Raw genomic sequence first — 18,466 nt, forward strand, 5'->3', positions numbered from 1 at the left:
GTTGTTGCCCTGTTGGAGGTTCTGTCATTAGTTCTGTTGCTGTGCGCCACCACTGTCCACACCCATTGTCAAGCCAAGTCGAGTTTATTGTCAGATACACAAGTACACGTGTGCACAGGTGCAATGAGAAACTTACTTGCAGCAGCATCACAGGCACAGAGCATCAGATAAGCAGCATTGACAAGAAAAACATAAATTATTCACAATTTTTACAAGAAAGAACACAATTAAAACAAAAAGACAAAGTCCATTTTAGTGCAAAATCATCACAGTGTTGCTAAACTGTAGTGATCTGGGTTTTGCCAGTTTGGTTCAAGAACCGAATGGTTGAAGGGAAGGAGCTGTTCTTGAACCTGGTGGTGTGGGACTTCAGGCTTCTGTACCTCCTGCCCGATGGTAGCTGCGAGAAGTTGGCATGGCTTGGATGGTGGGGATCTATGATGATAGATATTACCTTCTTGAGGCAGTGCCTCCTGTAGATACTACCGATGGTAGGGAAGGATGTGCCTGTGATATATCGGGCAGAGTCCACTACTCTCTGGGAACTTGTTTGATATTGACTTTCATCCTTCAGGTCAAAAGGTCTCTCGTAATCCTGGTGTGGAAGTTCTCCCTACTTCTCTTTAAATCCCTCTGTATTAAAGTTGCTGCTTAAGGCCTGCTGTGACCAAGCCTTTGATTTCTTGACCTAATATCCCCTTTTGTCTTCATGTTCTTCAGATTATTAAGGCAATCCCTGGAACCAATAGTTCCTGTGATTGGATAGAACCGTAGAGCCAGTGTTCCTGACATGGATAATGTAGAAAGGCTTGGCCTACCTTATCTTCGAAGGATGTGCTCTCCCACCTTCCCTGCAGTTTAACACTTTTCTTTTGTCTCTTTCTCAGTTCTGACAAAAGGTCTTTGACTCAAAACGTTAACTCTGTTTCTCTCTCCATAGATGTGGCCTGACCCATTGAGCATTTCCAGCATTTGCTGTCTTTGTTGTACAAGGTGGTTAATGGAAGCCATGTATGGAATAGGGAGGTGGTGGAGAAACCCTTGGCATCATTGTCAAAGTCTTCCTGACGACTGTTGGGATTTGTATTCCTGTCACCTCTCCTGAAGGTGCTAACTTCACAAAACATGCTGTCATCTTTGCCTCAGTGGGTGGCTTTCTGCAACAGGGGCTATTTGCTTTGGCCCCTCTTCTGATTGCCTATCCCTTGCAAACTGAAGAGCCCAGTTACTGTACCTTGGCTCAGATCAGCCAACCTGAGTCATGGGACTATGTGTGAACCATTATTTCACCCAACAATACCTGTAAACAGTGCATAAAACTACATTTATTTCTTGTGTTTTAAGTAGAAGTGGTTAATCAGATAATATGGGAATTACTCAATAGTTATTGGGCTGAGAAACTTCTCAGATGGTTAACTTTTCAGATAGATCATTAGAAGTGGACTTCTGACAAATCGATTGAGCTGAAAATTTTGCAGTAATTTTATGTCGAAGGGAAAAGCCTCTACAATATAGGATAGTGGTCCCTGGATCTCAGCTGCTTTGAAGCTTATCAACAAATGAAAATTTAAAAAAAAAACCACAGATGCTGGAAATCTGAAATAAAAATGGAAAATGCTGGAAACACTCAGCAGGTCAGGCAGCATCAGTGGAGAGAGAAACACAATGATCTGACGAAAGTTCTCAGACCTGAAACGTTAATTCAGCATATTGAGAAAGCCAGGCACACAATGAGAAATGATCTGGATCTACAAAGATTGGTGCCTGCTGTTGCAAAGTTCAATCTGAATTGGATGAAGTGGTTGTACATTGCAGGAATTTGTACTTGTGGCCTTGCACTGATAACACTCCCTGGCTCTCCAGTTTCTTTGGCTTTTGAAATCAAAACCAGAGGCTAAAAGTAAAATCACAAAATGCTGAAAATACTCAGCAGGTCAGGCAGCATCTGTTGAGAGAGAAACAGAATTAAAGTTTCAGGTCGATGACCTTAAACATATTTTAAAATTTCTGGTTATTGCTCTAGTTTGACAGTTAAAGGGTTTTGGTAAATGTGTATTGCCAGTGGCTGGCCTTCAATGCTAACCCTGTTGGTGGAAAGTTTTGTTCATTTGTGTGGCCTCAACCCATAGAAATGAGCAGAGTTCCAGAGCACCACACGTGGCCCTGCTCCCTCGCCCACTGCATGGCTTCTTTGCACAATGGCATCTGCAGCTTGTGCACCAAAATAGGAAGATGCTTTGCACAAGCCAAACGAGCAAAAACCCACACCAACTGTACACCAACTATAAGGAAAGGCTCAAATAGGCTGCTGTCTCTAAAAGAGTATCATAAAAGACAATAAATCCATTCAGTAATTTGAGAGAGGTTTCATTGAGGAGGATGCACAGGGATTATATGTGGAGTTGGCACATCATGAGATCACCACCACCTTGCAGCTCAGAGATTAGAGCTTCAAGATCATGTTACTAACATCATGATTTGCCTACTGTGTGTAGGTTCACTGTGTGTAGTTGACTTGCTATAATTTGCACCTATCTTTTTGGAATCTCAAGGGCACTTATAACACCCAAATGCAGGTGAGACTGATTCCTATTTTATGCTGTTAAGAGTTTAAGTAACCTGCTAAAGCTGATTTTGTACAGGTTTTCCAATGATAAAATAGGAGCACCCTTAAATAACAAGCACTCACCCTACCTGACTTTTCCCTTTATTTAGTATGCAGCTGAACAGTTATGTGTGGATTACAGTCTATTTCTCTTTACAAACATTGTGTGGTCCGAACTGTAGTGTCGACTCCACGTTACGGGCTTTGCACCTCGCGTCGTCTGCTCTGAACCGTCCCCATCTTTCATCCTCCGTTTCTGTGTCCACAGCAGATCAGGCCAGTTAGAAGGGAACAGAATTAAAAATCAGCATCCCATCCTGACTCCTCATCGGGAGGTTCCTCCTCTGTGTCCTCAGGGAATGTGTCAAAGTTACTGGTGTCCAGGGGCCCAGACACCTGGAATGGAGAAGCATGCATTTAGGCATGTGGTAGGAGAGTCAGGGACAACAGTGCATTCAAAAAAGGACTAACAAGGAGCATGTAAGTGAGCCAATACTTGGTTAAGATGCCTGTAACTGGCATCTTGGAGTGGAGATTGATTTCCAAAGCTTATGGTCCAGGCAACTGAAGTGAAGGGTGTGGGGGCTGGCTCACCCACCCCGAGTTTCCCTTTAATTCAGGAAAACACTGCTATGGAATAGACACACAGGAGACTGCAGATGCTGGAATCTGGGCTGACAAAATCTGCTGGAGGAACTCAGCAGGTGGAGTAGCACCTGTGAGAAGAAAGGAATTGTCGATGTTTTGGGTCGAAACCTTGTGATGCTGCCTGACCCACTGGGTTCCTCCAGCAGATTGTTTGTTACTGCTGTGGAATCATAGAACAGTACAGCACAATATGGGAATAGATTGATTTCACATCCAACCTGTATTCAGTTGCAGCTGCAGGAGTGCAAAGATCTTGGAGGGTTGTGGGACTGGAGGAGATTCCAGATGTGGAGAGGGGCAGGACGATAGCCGGGTAATGTTTAAAACTGAGGCAGTGTTTGAGTAGAAGAGGAGACAGCACAGATGGTGATGGCTGAAGAGGGCAGCACAGTGACAGGGTAGTTAGTGCTGCTGCCTCAGAGCTCCAGAGACCCAGGTTCAATTCTGACCCCAGGTGCTCTCTGTGTGGAATTTGCACGCTCTTCCAGTAACTGCTCTGGTTTCCTCCCACATCCCAAATGGGTGCAGACTGTTGGCTGAGGGGCCCATTCCTGTGCTCTCCCTCTCTATGACTGTGACTTGGTATAAATTGGGATACTTGTTTACGGAGGTGGAGGATGAGAGGCTGGAATGGAGCTAACTGAATGTGCACACTCACAGGAGGGTTGTAGGATCATTGCCTATGGACAGTGCAGTCCTCACAATCAGTCTGGAACCACACATACTGATCCTTAGGATTATGCCTTTGACTCTTATGCTAATTAAACTCCATTGAATTCTGAAATCTCTTGCTCTGTGTGTCTGAGCTGTCCATAGACACAGTAATTTAGCTGCTACACTAACTTCCCAAGGCTCAAAAAATTAGGTTGTACAAAACTTCACAAATTATTTGTGAGGCTGCTGTTCACACGCGTGAGAAACCTGTACGGGTGAGGTAGTCAATGTTCAGAAGAACAGACCCGTTAATATGGTTGCTGTGAGACAGGCTGTGGATGTGAGAGACGCGGGGTTGCTGGAGCTCCTCATTAGACCAGAGGTTAGGTTGAGCTCAAATGAAAATGTTCACACCTAATAGGGAAACAAATTTAATCCAACCTAAAATATAAGATCGCTTACACTTTGAACGATAGGTGGAGTGAGTGTTCCTTTCCTTAGCCCTTCAAAGTTGAAGCCTTCAAACCACCTGGAACAGAAGAAACAGACAATGTTTGTACTGAGTGAACCTGTGCGTGACTAGTGTTAGAATGAGTGAGCTGGTTATTAGCTCAGTGAGCTAGAGCCGATGTGAGCTGCTCAGAGAATTAATGCCCTTTAGACTGTTGCTATGCTGGTCTATGTCAGAATAACTGAAGCCCTTCCATTTGCAACACTCTCCAGATTTTTAATCTTTGTGCAATTTTCCTGAACTTGTTTCTCACTTTGTTGGTCAATATCCCCAGGGTTCTGTTCCTTTTTGATTCCAACTACACCATCCTTTGCCAGTGTTCCATTAGATTCTCTCTTCAGTACCGTCATCCCAACTCTGTTTTTCAATCCCTGTCGTTCCTGAATACCTTGTAGCCAAGAAATTGTTAAATGGTAACACTGCCTGCACAGTGGCCCAGTTGGTAGAGTCGCTGCCTCTCATTTCCATGACCTGGGTTCGATCCTGATCTCTGGTGCTGTCTGGAGTCTGCATGTTCTCCCTGTGACTGCGTGGGTTTCCTCTGATGCTACAGTTCCCTCCCACAGCCCGAAGATGAGCAGGTTGGTGGGTTAATTGGCTGCTGTAAATTGCCTCCAGTGTGTAGGTGCGTGGTAGAATCAGGGGTCGTGGGGGAGGGAGGGTTAATGGGAATTTGGGGAGAATGAAATGGGATTCGTGCAACTGGGTGCCTGCCGGTCAGCATGGATTCAGTGGGCTGAAGGGCCTGTTTCCGTGCTGTATGACAATCTAATCCCAATTCAGCAACATTATTGACCATATTACAGTCAATTATGAACAGACTTCCAAAACTCTTTCAGACCAACTTGCATTCGCCTCACCTTGCATTGCATTAACCCCCTCCCCTCCCTAAACTATTCTAAACCATTGACTCCAATGCTATTTGTGGTTCTTACAGCTCAGTGATCCTCCTCCCCACTCCTTCCTCATGGTTCCCACTCACTGCCCCACAGCCTCACTTACCCAACAGTAAAGGTATCGGTTTCATCTCTGTTGGTGCAAACATCCACCTCGAACAGATCGCTCCTGCCCCAAAATTCATTCTAATGTCCTAGGAATTGAAATCCCAACTGCTGCATCACAGAGCCACACATGAACCTGTCTGAATGCTCCCTCGTTACTCACTAACGTGCTGTACCAGGATTCAGGCAGAGATTTACCACTTTGGGAGGCCAGCTTCTTGATTCCTTCCCTAGCTCCTGACCTTAGGACCTGAAATACCTTTGATATTGGTTCCAAGATGGACCATGACTTCTTCCAGTTCCCCTCCTTCCCCTCCATCTCCAGCAGAGACTCTCCACCCTTTCACTGGCATACGTTCCCCCAGCATCAGAGAGCAGTGCACCACTTTGGACTTGGAATATCTCTCTGCATTAGATTTGTGTCCAGCCTGTGCCATGAAACTCTGAGAGCACCCCTGATAAGAGGACAGACTACCATCAAGGACCAGCCTCATTATAGAGACCTAGATGCACTCAATACAGAAACAGACCCTGACCATCGACCATCCATTTACAACAACCCCACACTAATCCCATTTTATTCTCCCCACATTCCCATCAACTCCTCCCAGATTCTACCCCTTAACTACACACTAGGGGCAATATACAGTGGCCATTAGTCAATCAACCCACATGTCTTTGAGCTGTGGGAGGAAATCGGAGAACGTGCAAACTCCATACAGACAGCGTCGGAGGTCGGGATCGAACCCGGGTGACTGGAGTTGCGAGGCAGCTGCTCTTCCAGCTGCACTGCTGTGGCATCCAAATTCTCTGCCGGACTTTGATGGACTGACAGAACCAGCCCTCCCAGTCGCTGGATGTGGGACAGTGAGCGAGGCTACCAGTCTATTCCATCACCAAGGTCTCACGTCACCTCCACTGAAATAAGAATTGCCCTGAATGGCTGAAGGAAGGGTTTGCTTGGAATGTTACTTCTCCCCAAACATTTCTGCAGTGAAATTTGCTGTGCTAACATTCCATTATAAAACAAATTCCATCGGATAGGTTCCGGTTCCCATGGACCAGGGTGAGTCACCTGCACACAACTGAACATATTTCAATTAGAATGGAGTCAGAGATGAAGGCATCTTGGTTATATATTTGGAGCGTTTGTTGTGTCTCTAATAAGTGCTGCGGGGTTGAAACTGGGAAATGCTGGAAGAAACTGATCAAACAGCATCCATGGAAAAAGAGTTAACAGACCTCTGACAGAGTCTTCAAGCAGAACTGTTAATTCTGTTTCCCTTTTCACAGATGCTGTCGAACCTGCTGAGTGTTTCCAGCATGTTTTGGTCTTTCTTCAGATTTTTTTGCTTTTCATTCAGAGTTAAAACTACTGAAAATCCTTAACTTTCTATGCTGGGACATGCCTCACCGACACTGGCTCCATCCTGTGTCCAAGGGGCCATTTACTGAGCCTGTTCAACTGAAGGGAGATATCCAGTGGGAAGACTGTGATTGGGAGTAGGAAGCCAGGCACAGGACCTTGGCAAAAACCAAGTCTGCAGTGGAGCTGCACTGAGACATCGCTGTTCACACACTGCTGATGGTGTGGGTCCAGCTCCATCCAAGCACTCAGGTGGTTCCCAGCTGACCTCTTCCATGCCACTCACTTGTGCTTCTGAATGTCCTTAACTCCATTCTTTTGGTTGCCCAGCCTCTCAGAAGGATTGTCCCTGTGCAGAAAGAGAGAGTTACATAAGATGCTTGAACAGACCTCTCATACGCTAAAGATGAACTCTTGATCTCTCAACCTACCTCTTCGTGGCCCTTGCACTTTACTTGTCTACCTGCACTGCACTTTCTCTGTAACTAACACTATATTCTGCAATTTTTTTTGTTCCTTTTGCACTGCCTCCATGTACTTTTGTATGGAATGATCTGCCTGGATGACATGGAAACTAAAGCTTTTCACAGCACTTTGGTACATGTGACAATAATAAACCAATTACCAAGTAACAACGGCTGAGCAGGTGGTGCAGGATGGGGTTCCTGGTGTTAATGCAGGAGCTCCACAGGCTGATGGGTAGCCTCACACCCAAAAATTATTATTAATTTTGTTTCCTCTTTGTTTGCATTTTGCATATCAAGTTTAACTTATAGAACACTACAGCTCAGTACAGGCCCTTCGGCCCACGATGTGCCGACATTTTATCCTGCTCTAAGATCTATCTAACCCTTCTCTCCCACGTAGCCCCCCATTTCTCTATCATTCATGTGTCTAAGAGTCTCTTAAATGTCCCTGATGTATCTGCCCCCACAACCTCTGCAAGCAGTGCATTCCACGCATCCACCACTCTCTGTACAAAAAAACTTACCCCTGACATTCCCCTCATACCTTCCTCCAATCACCTTAAAATTATGTCCACTTGTGTTAGCCATTGTCGCCCTGGGGAAAAAGTCTCTGACTGTCCACTCGATCTATGCCTCTTATCATCTTGTACCCCTCTCTCAAGTCACCTCTCATCCTCCTCCTCTCCAAAGAGAAAAGCCCTAGCTCACTCAACCTATCCTCATAAGACAACTCAGATAAGAAATAGGGGCAGGATTTGGCTACACAGCCCCTTGAGCCCACTCCGCCACTCGGTATGGCCAAGACTGATCTGAGCTTGGCTTCAGCTCCATTTCTCTGTTTCCCATAACCCTGTCGAAGAGAAATCAGCCTTAAATATATTCAGCGATTCAGCCTCTAGACCACTCTGGAGTAGAGAATTGCAAAGACCCACAATGAGAGAAGAAATCTCCATCTTAAATGGGCAACCTTATTGTGAAACGATGGTCCCCAGGTATCCCCACACAGAAAACATCCTCTCAGCATCCACCATGTCAAACGCTGAAAAGCCTTACATATTTCAGTAAGATCACCCCATCCTCCCAAACTTCTATGAGCCTAAACCCAACTTGCTCAATTTCATCCAAACACAACCCTTCATCCCAGGAATAAACCCAATGAACCTTCTCTGAATTCCTCCAGTGCAAGTGTACCTTTCCTAACTAAGGAGAGCAAAACTGCACACTACTGCAGGTGTTGCTTTGCCAATGCCTGGTACAGTTGTAGCAGGACTTCCTTCTGTCACTCTCTGCATAAAGGCCAACATTCCATAAGCCTTCCTAATTACTTGCCATGAAGGACACCTAGATCCCTCTGTGTAGCCACATTCTAGGGTCTCTCTCCACTTCAACAATACTCTGCTAACCTTCCTGCCCAGTGGATAACCTCGCACTTCCCCACATTTGTCGATATTGTTCCCCACTTGCTTAAGCTTTCCACATCACTTTTCTGACTCTCTGTGTCCTCCTCACAACTTGCTTTCCCACCAATCTTTGTATCACCAGCAAATTTGGCTACAATACACTCGGTCTCTCTAAGTCATTAATATGGATTGTAAATAGCTGAGGCCTCAGCACTGATTGATCCCTGAAGCACCTCACTTGTTACAGGTTAACAAATGAAAATGACCCATTTATCCCAACACTCTCTTTTCCATTCTTGGCCTCAACTCATGCTAATATATTACTCCCCAATGCTGTACTCATGTACTGTAATATTTTGCATAGCCTTTTGAACATAAGAACATAAGAAATAGGAGCAGGAGGAGGCCATCTGGCCCGTCGAGCCTGCTCCGCCATTCAATAAGATCATGGCTGATCTGGCCGTGGACTCAGCTCCACCTGCCTGCCTTTTCCCCATAACTCTTAGTTCCCCTACTATGCAAAATTCTAACTGTGTCTTAAATATATTTAATGAGGTAGCCTCCACTGCTTCCCTGGGCAGAGAATTCCACAAATTCACTAGTCTCTTGGAAAAGCAGTTCCTCCTCATCTCCGCCCTAATCTTGGATTTAGTGAAGATATCTTTATTAGTCAGATGTACACCGAAACACACAGTGAAATGCATCTTTTGCGTCGAGTGTTCTGGGGGCAGCCTGCAAGTGTCGCCATGCTTCCAGCGCCAACATAGCATGCCCACAACTTCCTAACCCGTACGTCTTTGGAATGTGGGAGGAAACCGGAACACCCGGAGGAAACCCATGCAGATACAGGGAGAATTTACAAACTCCTTACAGACAGTGGCCAGAATTGAACCCAGGTCGCTGGCACTGTAATAGCATTACGTTAACTGCTACACTACTGCGCTTGCCCACTTTAGTGAAGAATAGATTGTGGGAAATGGGAAACAGTTCACTTTCTTCACTGGTTGTGGTGGGATTTGAACTACCAACTTGTTGGACCACTTGCCCAGTCCTCCTGTAACCAGTTTCCTGGGCCACGACCTGAACAATTTATCCACAGCACTCACCTGCACAGTTTTTTGATCAGCGTTCCTGCATTTTTGGTGATTTTCTTTGGGAACTCAATCATATCGATCCCTCTCAGGATTATGTTGTAAGTCTGCATTGGGTCAGAGCCTGAGAACGGGGGGCTGTGGAGACAAAATGGACGATGTGGATGCAGATTACTCACCAGTTAGAGAATCTGTTGCCTTAAGCTGCGGAAACCATCTCAGGACAAACCTGAGGAATCTCCCAACAGGGGTCTGGAGGCAGTTGATGATGTTGACTGGAGGTGATGAATCTGTACGTGAGACTGCTTCCCTTCAAGTGTGAGGTCGACAGATTTCTGGTTTATTGAGAGCGAGGGAATCAGGGACCGGGAAACAAGTGAAATTGAGGTGGAGGATGGTCATAGCGAAGGAGAAAGCTGACCTGAGAGGCCAGAGGCTACATCTGCTGCTTTTTCGTTCAGTAAGCTGCAGGGGAGTGCTGTAGAACAGAGGGACCTTGGAGTTTAGGTACATGGTTCTCTGAAAGTGGAGTCACAGGTAGACAGGGTGGTGAAGAAGGCGTTTGGCACGTTGGCCTTCATCAGTCAGTGCACTGAGTATAGGAGTTGGGAGGTTATGCTGCAGTTGTACGAGACGTTGGTGAGGCCGCACTTGTGGTATTGTGGACAGTTTTGGTCGCCCTGTTATAGGAAAGATGTTATTAAACTAGAAGGAGTGCAGAAAAGATTTACAACGTTGTTACCAGGACTCGAGAGCCTGAGTTACAGGGAGAGGTTGGACAGCCTAGGACTTTATTCCTTGGAGCGTAGGAGCCTGAGAGGTGATCGTATAGAGATTTTATATGTATAAAATCATGGGGCATAGACAGGGTGAATGCACACAGTCTTTTTCCCAGCATTGCGGAATCAAGAACTAGAGGGCATCGGTTTAAGGTGAGGGGAAAAATTTAATTGGAACTTGAGGGGCAACCTTTTTACACAAGGCGTGGTATGTATGTGGAATGAGCTGTGGTTGAGGCAGGTACAGTAACAACTTTTTAAAGACAGTTGGACAGGTACCCGGATAGGAAAGGTTTAGAAGGTTACACGCCAAATGCTGGCAAATGGGATGAGCTTGGATGGGGCATCTTGGTTGGCATAGACCAGTTGGGCCGAACGGCCTGTTTCCGTGCTGTGTGACTCTATGACTGAAACAGGCAGATAGGGAAGGGAGGGGTGGAATGCGCCATGCGGACCTATTACCTGGTGGCCTGTGCGAGGGGTCCGCACTGTTTCAGGGTGTCCGCGTGGACCCACTGCAGGGGAGATGGAGAACGTAACTGGAAGTGTCCAACCCTGGTGGGACGGTGGAAGGTTATTCAAAGTGAAGTGGAGAAACGTCCGCTTCCAGCTCACCTGCCAGCCAGGAGCTCGTACATCAGGATCCCCAGGGACCAGTAATCTGCCGAGCTATCATGGCCCTTGTTGAGGATGATCTCAGGCGCCACGTATTCCGGCGTCCCGCAGAACGTCCAAGTCTTCTTCCCAAAACCAATCTTCTTCGCAAAACCAAAATCCACCTAAACACAACGGAAGCATCCATTAACCCCTCCCAGCTCACTGAGCAGTTCATCAGAGTACTTCTGGACAGTCAGACCAGAGTCTGAAGACTGTGTTTGTGTGTGTGTGTGTGTGTGTGTTGGTGCGTGCGTGCATACACGCGCACGTGTGTGTATGTCTGTGTGTGAGAGAACCAGGGTGTGTGTGTGTCTGTGTGTGAGAGAACCAGGGTGTGCGTGTGTGAGAGAACCAAGGTGCACCTTTGTGCCCACCTCTGTGTCTCTGTGTAAGTTGTGTGCTACTGTCGGTGTTCCCACGCCTCCTGTCTTTGGGTGAACGTGTGTGACTGTGTTTGTATATGAGAACCACAGATCTGATCTCACCCACTCTGTGATGTTTTTCACCCTGTGACCAGCCCACCCTTGTCAACGTGAACGAGGCTGGGGTGCTAAGGAAGGACATTGCTCACCAGTTTAGCGTAGCCTTTGTGGCTGAGGATAATATTCTCTGGCTTGAGGTCCCTGAAGATGACGCCCTTACAGTGTAAGTATGCCAGAGCTTCCAGCACACAGGCAGTGTAGAACCGGGTTGTAGCATCATCGAAAGAGCCCCTGCAATTTATAACAAAATCAACATCTCAGCTCACACTGGTCAGAGCATCACACCAAAGGAGCAGTCAAAGTGACCAACAGCCAGGCCCAGCCTCACTCAGACCTGGGCAGGTCTCTGCGCTGGGGGAGATCTCTCTGACCTCCCAGTGTCACAGAACCACAACTTGTATTCAGATAAGGACTTTCAGTTGAGTAAAATGTGCCAAGGCACAAAGTGGTGGGGTATCAGACAGAACTCGACACTGGGCTACGGAAGGATGTGGATCATTGAAACCTTTGACAGAAGGATGGGACATCTTGAAGATAGAATGAAGGAGAGAGAGTGGAAATGAAAGAGGGAGAGAGAACGAGAGAATGAACTATACAATTATAGAAGCGCACAGCACAGAAACGGCCCTGTCCATGCTGACCGTGAAGCCTACCTACACTAATCCCTTCTGCCCACATTAGGCCCGTATCCCTCCACACCTTTCCTATCCAGATACCTCTCCAAATGCCTTTTAAACATTGTAACTGTATCTGCCTCCCCCATATACCCACCACCCCCTGTGTGAAAAACCTACCCCTCCAATGGCCATTAAATTTTTCCTCTCTCACCTTAAACCTGTGCCCTCTAGTTCTAGGCTCCCCTGCTCTGGGAAAAAGACTATGAATCTCTACGCTACCTATACCCCTCATAATTTGATATAACTCTATAAGGTTTATACCTCAGCCTCTGACGTGCCAGTGAGAACAAACCCAGTGTGTCCAATCGCTCCTTATAACCACAGCCCTCCGTTCCTGGCAACATCCTGTGAATCACTTCTGCACTCTCCCTACTGCTGCCACATCCTCCCGGCAGTGCAGTGACCAGAACTGTACCCAGACTCGGGGCAGCCTGATGTATCTTGTATTGTTTTATTGTACACAATACTCCAAGTTCAGTCTAACTAATGCTTTGTACAACTTCAACAGGATGTCCCAACTCTCATACTCAGTGCCTCAGCCTATGAAAGGAAAGAGAGGGGTAGAGGGAAGGAGGGATAGAGAGAAAGAGAGGTAGAGAGAAGGAGAGGGAGTGAGAGAGGAGCAAATAGGGAGGGAGAAAGGGAAGTGGGGAATGAGAGAGGGTATTCTCTGCAATGTAGGCCATGTCACTCTGTGGAGGCTGGACACTGCCTTCACAATCTCAGGACAGCCTGATGTGTTTTGTATTTGTTGAAAAATGGTTGTCCGTGCAATGAAGGAATAGAAAAATCAGTTAGTGCATAGCGAGATTCCACAAATCCGCATGTGATAATCACCAGATAACGTTTCCAATTTTGACAAAATATCGGGAAGAGTGTGTGTTCTGTTCAAATAAAGTAAACTTCCAATCATGCGGCAGAAAGGACTTTGGTGTCGCTGATTGGCAGGGATTTTGGACCATTGAATGATGCTCCTATTAACACAGTTTTAGCTGACTATTTTTCGATGTTACATGGTGTGACGGTAAATCTTCCAGTGGACCAAGTAAGTCGAACGGGAACGTAGGAAGTGGGACCCTGCTGTGTCAGAGGACGTGAGGGAACTGGGGTGCCGGGGGAAGAAGGGAAGGCGGTAAACACGACCTGAGAGCCAGATGCCAAACAGATGGACATCTTATTTTCCTGTAGTAACTGGGCATTTGTACACACAACTGAGGGGGCAAATCGAGACTCGGTTTAATGTCCTGCTGGAGAGACAGTAACCCTGTCAGAATTACATAGGAGGACAGAATCAGCTTACTTTTGGGGTCGAATTGTCAGGGTTAGGCCTTGTGGAGTTGATACACTGCACGGTTCTCTAACTGTGGGGTGGTGGAGACAACGAGAAATGGCAGTCAGTTACCTGTCCCTGAGGATGGTCCAGAGCTCACCTCCGAGGCAGGCCTCCATTAGCATGTAGAGGTACTTGGCATCTCGAAAGGTTCTGTAGAGCCTGAAAAATAAACACACACACACACACACAAAGTCAGGCTGAGAGCACCTGGTGCAACAGTCTGCTGGAGGAACTCAGCGGGTCGAGCAGCATCTGTTGGGGGGAAAGGAATTGTCGACATTTTGGGTCAAAACCCTGCATCAGATACTGCTCCACTCACTGAGTTCCTCCAGCAGATTGTGTGTTGCTCCAGATTCCAGCATCTGCAGTCTCTTGTGTCCTCTGTAAGCTCCTGGTATTGGAGCATCAATACAGAATGATGCTGGGCCTTGCTCTGACCCCACCCCGCGGGTCGGCCTTGCTCTGACCCCACCCCATGGGATGGCCTTGCTCTGATGCCACCTCACACAGTGGTTCAGTGGGCTGAGATGTTTGGATATAAAGCTGTCTGCTGCCTGCATGTTGCGGGGTCCTTGGGCAAGCTGGAAACTGGCAGAGGGGTGAAGCACCTCTGGGTCAGAATGGAGCTATTGCTCTGGATTTGACCAAATCCTAACCCTCTCCGCATACTGTGCCCCCTCCACAATGGAAGGGTTAACGTCATTCCAGAAATCCTTCAGAATGGAGAGTTGGACTGGAAGTGAGAATGGGACGGAGATTGGGAGCCAAGGCATATCTGTTTGAGGTTCAGAGAACCGTTCTCCAGAGCCCAGTATCATTATTTATTCCCTTTAACTAGACCGAGGGCCTCTCACTCCCTCGATGGTTGAAATCCAGCTACCTTAAGAAACATTTCATAAATCCCAGTTCTATCTGTTCAGCTATCGTATCTCACTCACATACCAGGCTGCTTCTTATAGAGTCATAGAGTTGTACAGCACGGAAACAGGCCCTTCGGCCCAACTTGTCCATGCTGACCTGAGCTAGTCCTATTTGCCCGCAATTGGCCCACATCCCTGTGTCTGGTTGACTGGAGTCTGTCCCAGTGGGTCCCGGAGGCAGTGGGGCAGGGCTTTGAGGCGAGGGAGTGCACGCACCTGACGATGAAGTCACAGTGAGCCTCCTGCATGATCTGCCTCTCCGAGCGGATGTGCTCCTGCTGGCGCGTGTCGACGATGTGCTGCTTCTTCAGGATCTTCATCGCGAAGCTCCGGGACTCTTCGTGCTTCAGCTGCACCTGAGGAAGAAACCAAAACCAAACTGTCAGGAGACGCACAGAAAAAACTTGAGGAGATATTCCACAGCACTCACGGACCATAAACTTAAATCACTCCCAATGTAGATTGAGTTCCATGGCTCACTCAGAGAATGACTGGGGAAAGGGTTTATTGTGGGACTAGGGCTCCTAGATTTAACAACACTCCCTCTCAGCTCGTCCCCCTCTACAATCGGTTCTGATGGCTACTGAAGATGCAATATTCTTGTCCTTCCTTCTCAGAATCCAGATTCTGCCTCCACTGTGGGTCCTGAGGAGGCTGATGAGGTCTATGTGACCCCTATGGAACCTTCCACAGGTAGGGCAGGGGGTGCTTGATGTGGTGGGTGTCTGGAACATTTGGGAGGTGTGCTCTCCTTTCACCAGGTTCTGCGGACTCCTAGCGAGGGGACTCGAGGTTCCCAGTGGGACACCAACTGCTCCTCCATTTTGTGTGGCTGTGGGTCAGGGATTCCGTGCTGATGGTGGGGACGTTGCCCCTTTCCTCTGTCCACCTGGTGACCTCTTGCAGTAACTTCCCATAATGCCTGAAAACCTAAAACTCTCAGCTTTGGATGTTGTTCATCTGAGCTGGATAGAGGGCAGAAAGGATTTACGAGGATGTTGCCAGGACCTGAGGGTCTGAGTTATAGGGAGAGGTTGGCCAGGCTAGGACTTTATTCATTGGAGCGTAGGAGAATAAGGGGTGACCTTACAGAGGTGTATAAAATCATGAGGGGCGTAGATAGGGTGAATGTACTCAGTCTTTTCCCCAGGGTTGGGGAATCAAGAACTAGAGGGCATAGGTTTAAGGTGAGAGGTGAAAGATCTAATAGATGCAGCAGACAAAGATGGTCACTTGTTCACTCAGGAGCAGATCCTCTGAGTAATCTCTGGGGTGAGTTGTGTAAAAGGTTAGGGTGAGAGAGCATTGCATGTGTGCTACAGTTACCTACAGTCAAGTCCTTAGATGACAGAGGCCAGATCAGTATTTTGTAGTATTATTCAGCAGTATTTTATAAGATCAGATTAGATATCTTTATTAGTCACACATACATTGAAGCACACAGTGAAATACATCTTTTGTGTAGAGTGTGCTGGGTGCAGTCCGCAAGTGTCGCCACGCTTCCGGCGCCAACATAGCATGCCCACAACTTCCTAACCTGTATGTCTTTGGAATGTGGGAGGAAACCGGAGCACCCAGAGGAAACCCACGCAGACAGAACAGTGAGATCATCCAAACTCCTTACACACAGCGGCTGGATTTGAACCTGGGTCACTGGCGCTGTAATAACATTACACTAACCGCTACACCACCGTGCCTGCCCACATCATAGAATTTTACTTTACATCATATAATTTGTTTGTAGTTTTTTGTAAGATTTTATGCTGCATTATTGGTAGTTTTGTTTAGTGTTTACTTAGCTTTAATAAACTTCTAAAAAGAGTAACAAATTATTAAGACCCTCACCACCCGGGACATGCCCTCTTCTCATTACTACCATCGGGGAGGAGGTACACTCACGTTTTAGGAACAGCTTCTTCCCCTCTGTCATCAGATTTCTGAAGGGTCCATGAATCCATAAACACTACCTCATTATTCCTCCTTTTGCACTATTTATTTATTTCTGTAATTTATAGATTTTATGTCTCTGCACTGTACTGCTGCCGCAAAACAACAAATTTCACGTCATATGTCAGTGATAATAAACCTGATTCTGATTCTATGATGTCACGGCAGGCACGGTAGTGTAGCGGTTAGTGTAACACTATTACAGCGCCAGCGACCTGGGTTCAATTCCGGCCACTGTGTGTAAGGAGCTTGTACATTCTCCCTGTGTCTGCGTGGGTTTCCTCCGGGTGCTCCAGTTTCCTCCCACATTCCAAAACACGTACGGGTTAGGAAGTTGTGGGCATGCTATGTTGGTGCCGGAAGTGTGGCGACACTTCCGGGCTGCGCACAGAACTCTTGACGCAAAAGATTCATTTCACTGTGTGTTTTGATGTACATGAGACTAATAAAGATCTGATCTTATCTTACCTTATATGCCAGGCTGCTGGCTAATGGCTGCAGACGGGTGCAGACCAAGGTCAGAGCTAGGCACATGTTAGCAAATGGACTCCTGACTCTTCCGACTGCTCCCTGTTTGAGTGGGGTGGCTGTGAAAGGTGGGCCCTCACTGTAGCTTCACCTCTTGAGAATAGGGGAGTCTCATTACTGGAACCACCAGCCTTACCAACTCAACGCGTCCAAATCCTCCAACTCCAAGGGTTCCACAGACATTGAAGTCCGTACGATCCAAGTTGGCAAAGAATGCAGCTTCCACCTCAAAGCTGAAAGAGATTAGAAACATAAGGGGAAATAAATTATCTGTCACCTATCGAGGTGGTGCAGGGTCACTCCATTGAGATCCAACCGTCCGAGCAACACGAAGAGGCAGGCTGAGCCTATGACCATCGTCAGGACAGAGTGGGGCAGTGTGAGAGTCCAGTACAGTACTGGGAGAGGGTGGGGTAGGAGACAGGAGGTCAGGAAAGCACACAGCAGAAGGGGTGTGCAGGAGAACAGTGGCAGAGGTCAGGACGGGTGTGGAGTGGTGAGAGAACATGGCAGGGTAGCGACGGAGAATCAGGAGAGCACAAGAGAGCTCGGGCTCTGGGAGAAGGTGGAGCAGAGTGGGATGTCCGAGCAGGAACTCTGAAAGCGAAGAGTAAATCCTGTTGTAGAGTCATGGGGTTACGTAGTCACACAGCACAGAAACAGGCCCTTCTGCCCATCGAGGCCACACTGCCCATCAACACCAATCCCATTTGATTCTCCCCACATTCCCATCAACTCCCCCCATATTCCACCACCCACTTGGGGCAATTTACAGCGGCCAACTAACATACCTATCCTCACGTCATAGGGATGTTGGAGGAAACCGGAGCGCCGGGGGGAAACCCACGCGGTCACAGGGAGAATGTGCAGACTCCACACAGACAGTGGTCGAGGTCAGGATTGAACTCTACTCGTTGCACCGCAGTGCCACCCCTTCAGTTGTCGTGGTTCATGTCAGATCAAGCAGTAAGACCAACGGCAGGCGTTCCTGCTGGGTGCACCTTAGTTAAAAGGTGCAGGAGGGTTTTAGGAAAGTTGGAGCCTTTTGAAGAGCGTGCAGAGGGATTTCTCACAATCGTTCCAGGGATGAGGGCAGACTGCAAAACTGCGGTTGTTCTCTTTGGAACAGAGGAGGTGGTGAAGGGATCTGATCGAGGTATTTAATAACGTGGAGTAGATACTGTTCTCATTGGTGGAGGGCCAAAGGGCAGGGGGTGTAGAATGGAGGTGATTGGTTAAAGAACCAAGAGTGACAAACATGGGAGTATGAGGAAGTAGATGCAGCAGAGATTAGCTGTGACCACAGAAAATCAGGACCTAAAATCAAACATTATAAATCTAGAGAAGATAGAGTTGGCGGAAGGGGAGGTGGGGTCACGTTACTCGTTAGTGGTGATGTA

At 47.3% G+C, this 18,466-nt stretch overlaps 1 protein-coding gene across 3 annotated transcripts in view; it reads right to left on the reverse strand.

The window, feature by feature from the left end:
* Nucleotides 1-94: 94 nt before the first annotated feature.
* Nucleotides 95-18,466, reverse strand: part of LOC127584355 (cGMP-dependent protein kinase 1-like) — a 100,033-nt gene continuing 81,661 nt past the window's right edge. For all 3 annotated transcript variants that reach the window (XM_052041077.1, XM_052041075.1, XM_052041074.1), the window contains exons 10-18: nucleotides 17,203-17,299; nucleotides 14,808-14,947; nucleotides 13,741-13,830; nucleotides 11,751-11,892; nucleotides 11,138-11,301; nucleotides 9,759-9,881; nucleotides 7,072-7,134; nucleotides 4,370-4,436; nucleotides 95-3,001 (exon numbers count right to left, since the gene is read on the reverse strand). In XM_052041077.1, the coding sequence (XP_051897037.1) occupies nucleotides 2,903-3,001; nucleotides 4,370-4,436; nucleotides 7,072-7,134; nucleotides 9,759-9,881; nucleotides 11,138-11,301; nucleotides 11,751-11,892; nucleotides 13,741-13,830; nucleotides 14,808-14,947; nucleotides 17,203-17,299 (985 nt within the window). In that variant the 3' untranslated portion in view covers nucleotides 95-2,902. The remainder of the gene's footprint in view (nucleotides 3,002-4,369; nucleotides 4,437-7,071; nucleotides 7,135-9,758; nucleotides 9,882-11,137; nucleotides 11,302-11,750; nucleotides 11,893-13,740; nucleotides 13,831-14,807; nucleotides 14,948-17,202; nucleotides 17,300-18,466) is intronic.

The sequence above is a fragment of the Pristis pectinata genome, chromosome 29 (genome assembly GCF_009764475.1).
Source record: "Pristis pectinata isolate sPriPec2 chromosome 29, sPriPec2.1.pri, whole genome shotgun sequence".
NCBI lineage: Eukaryota > Metazoa > Chordata > Chondrichthyes > Rhinopristiformes > Pristidae > Pristis > Pristis pectinata.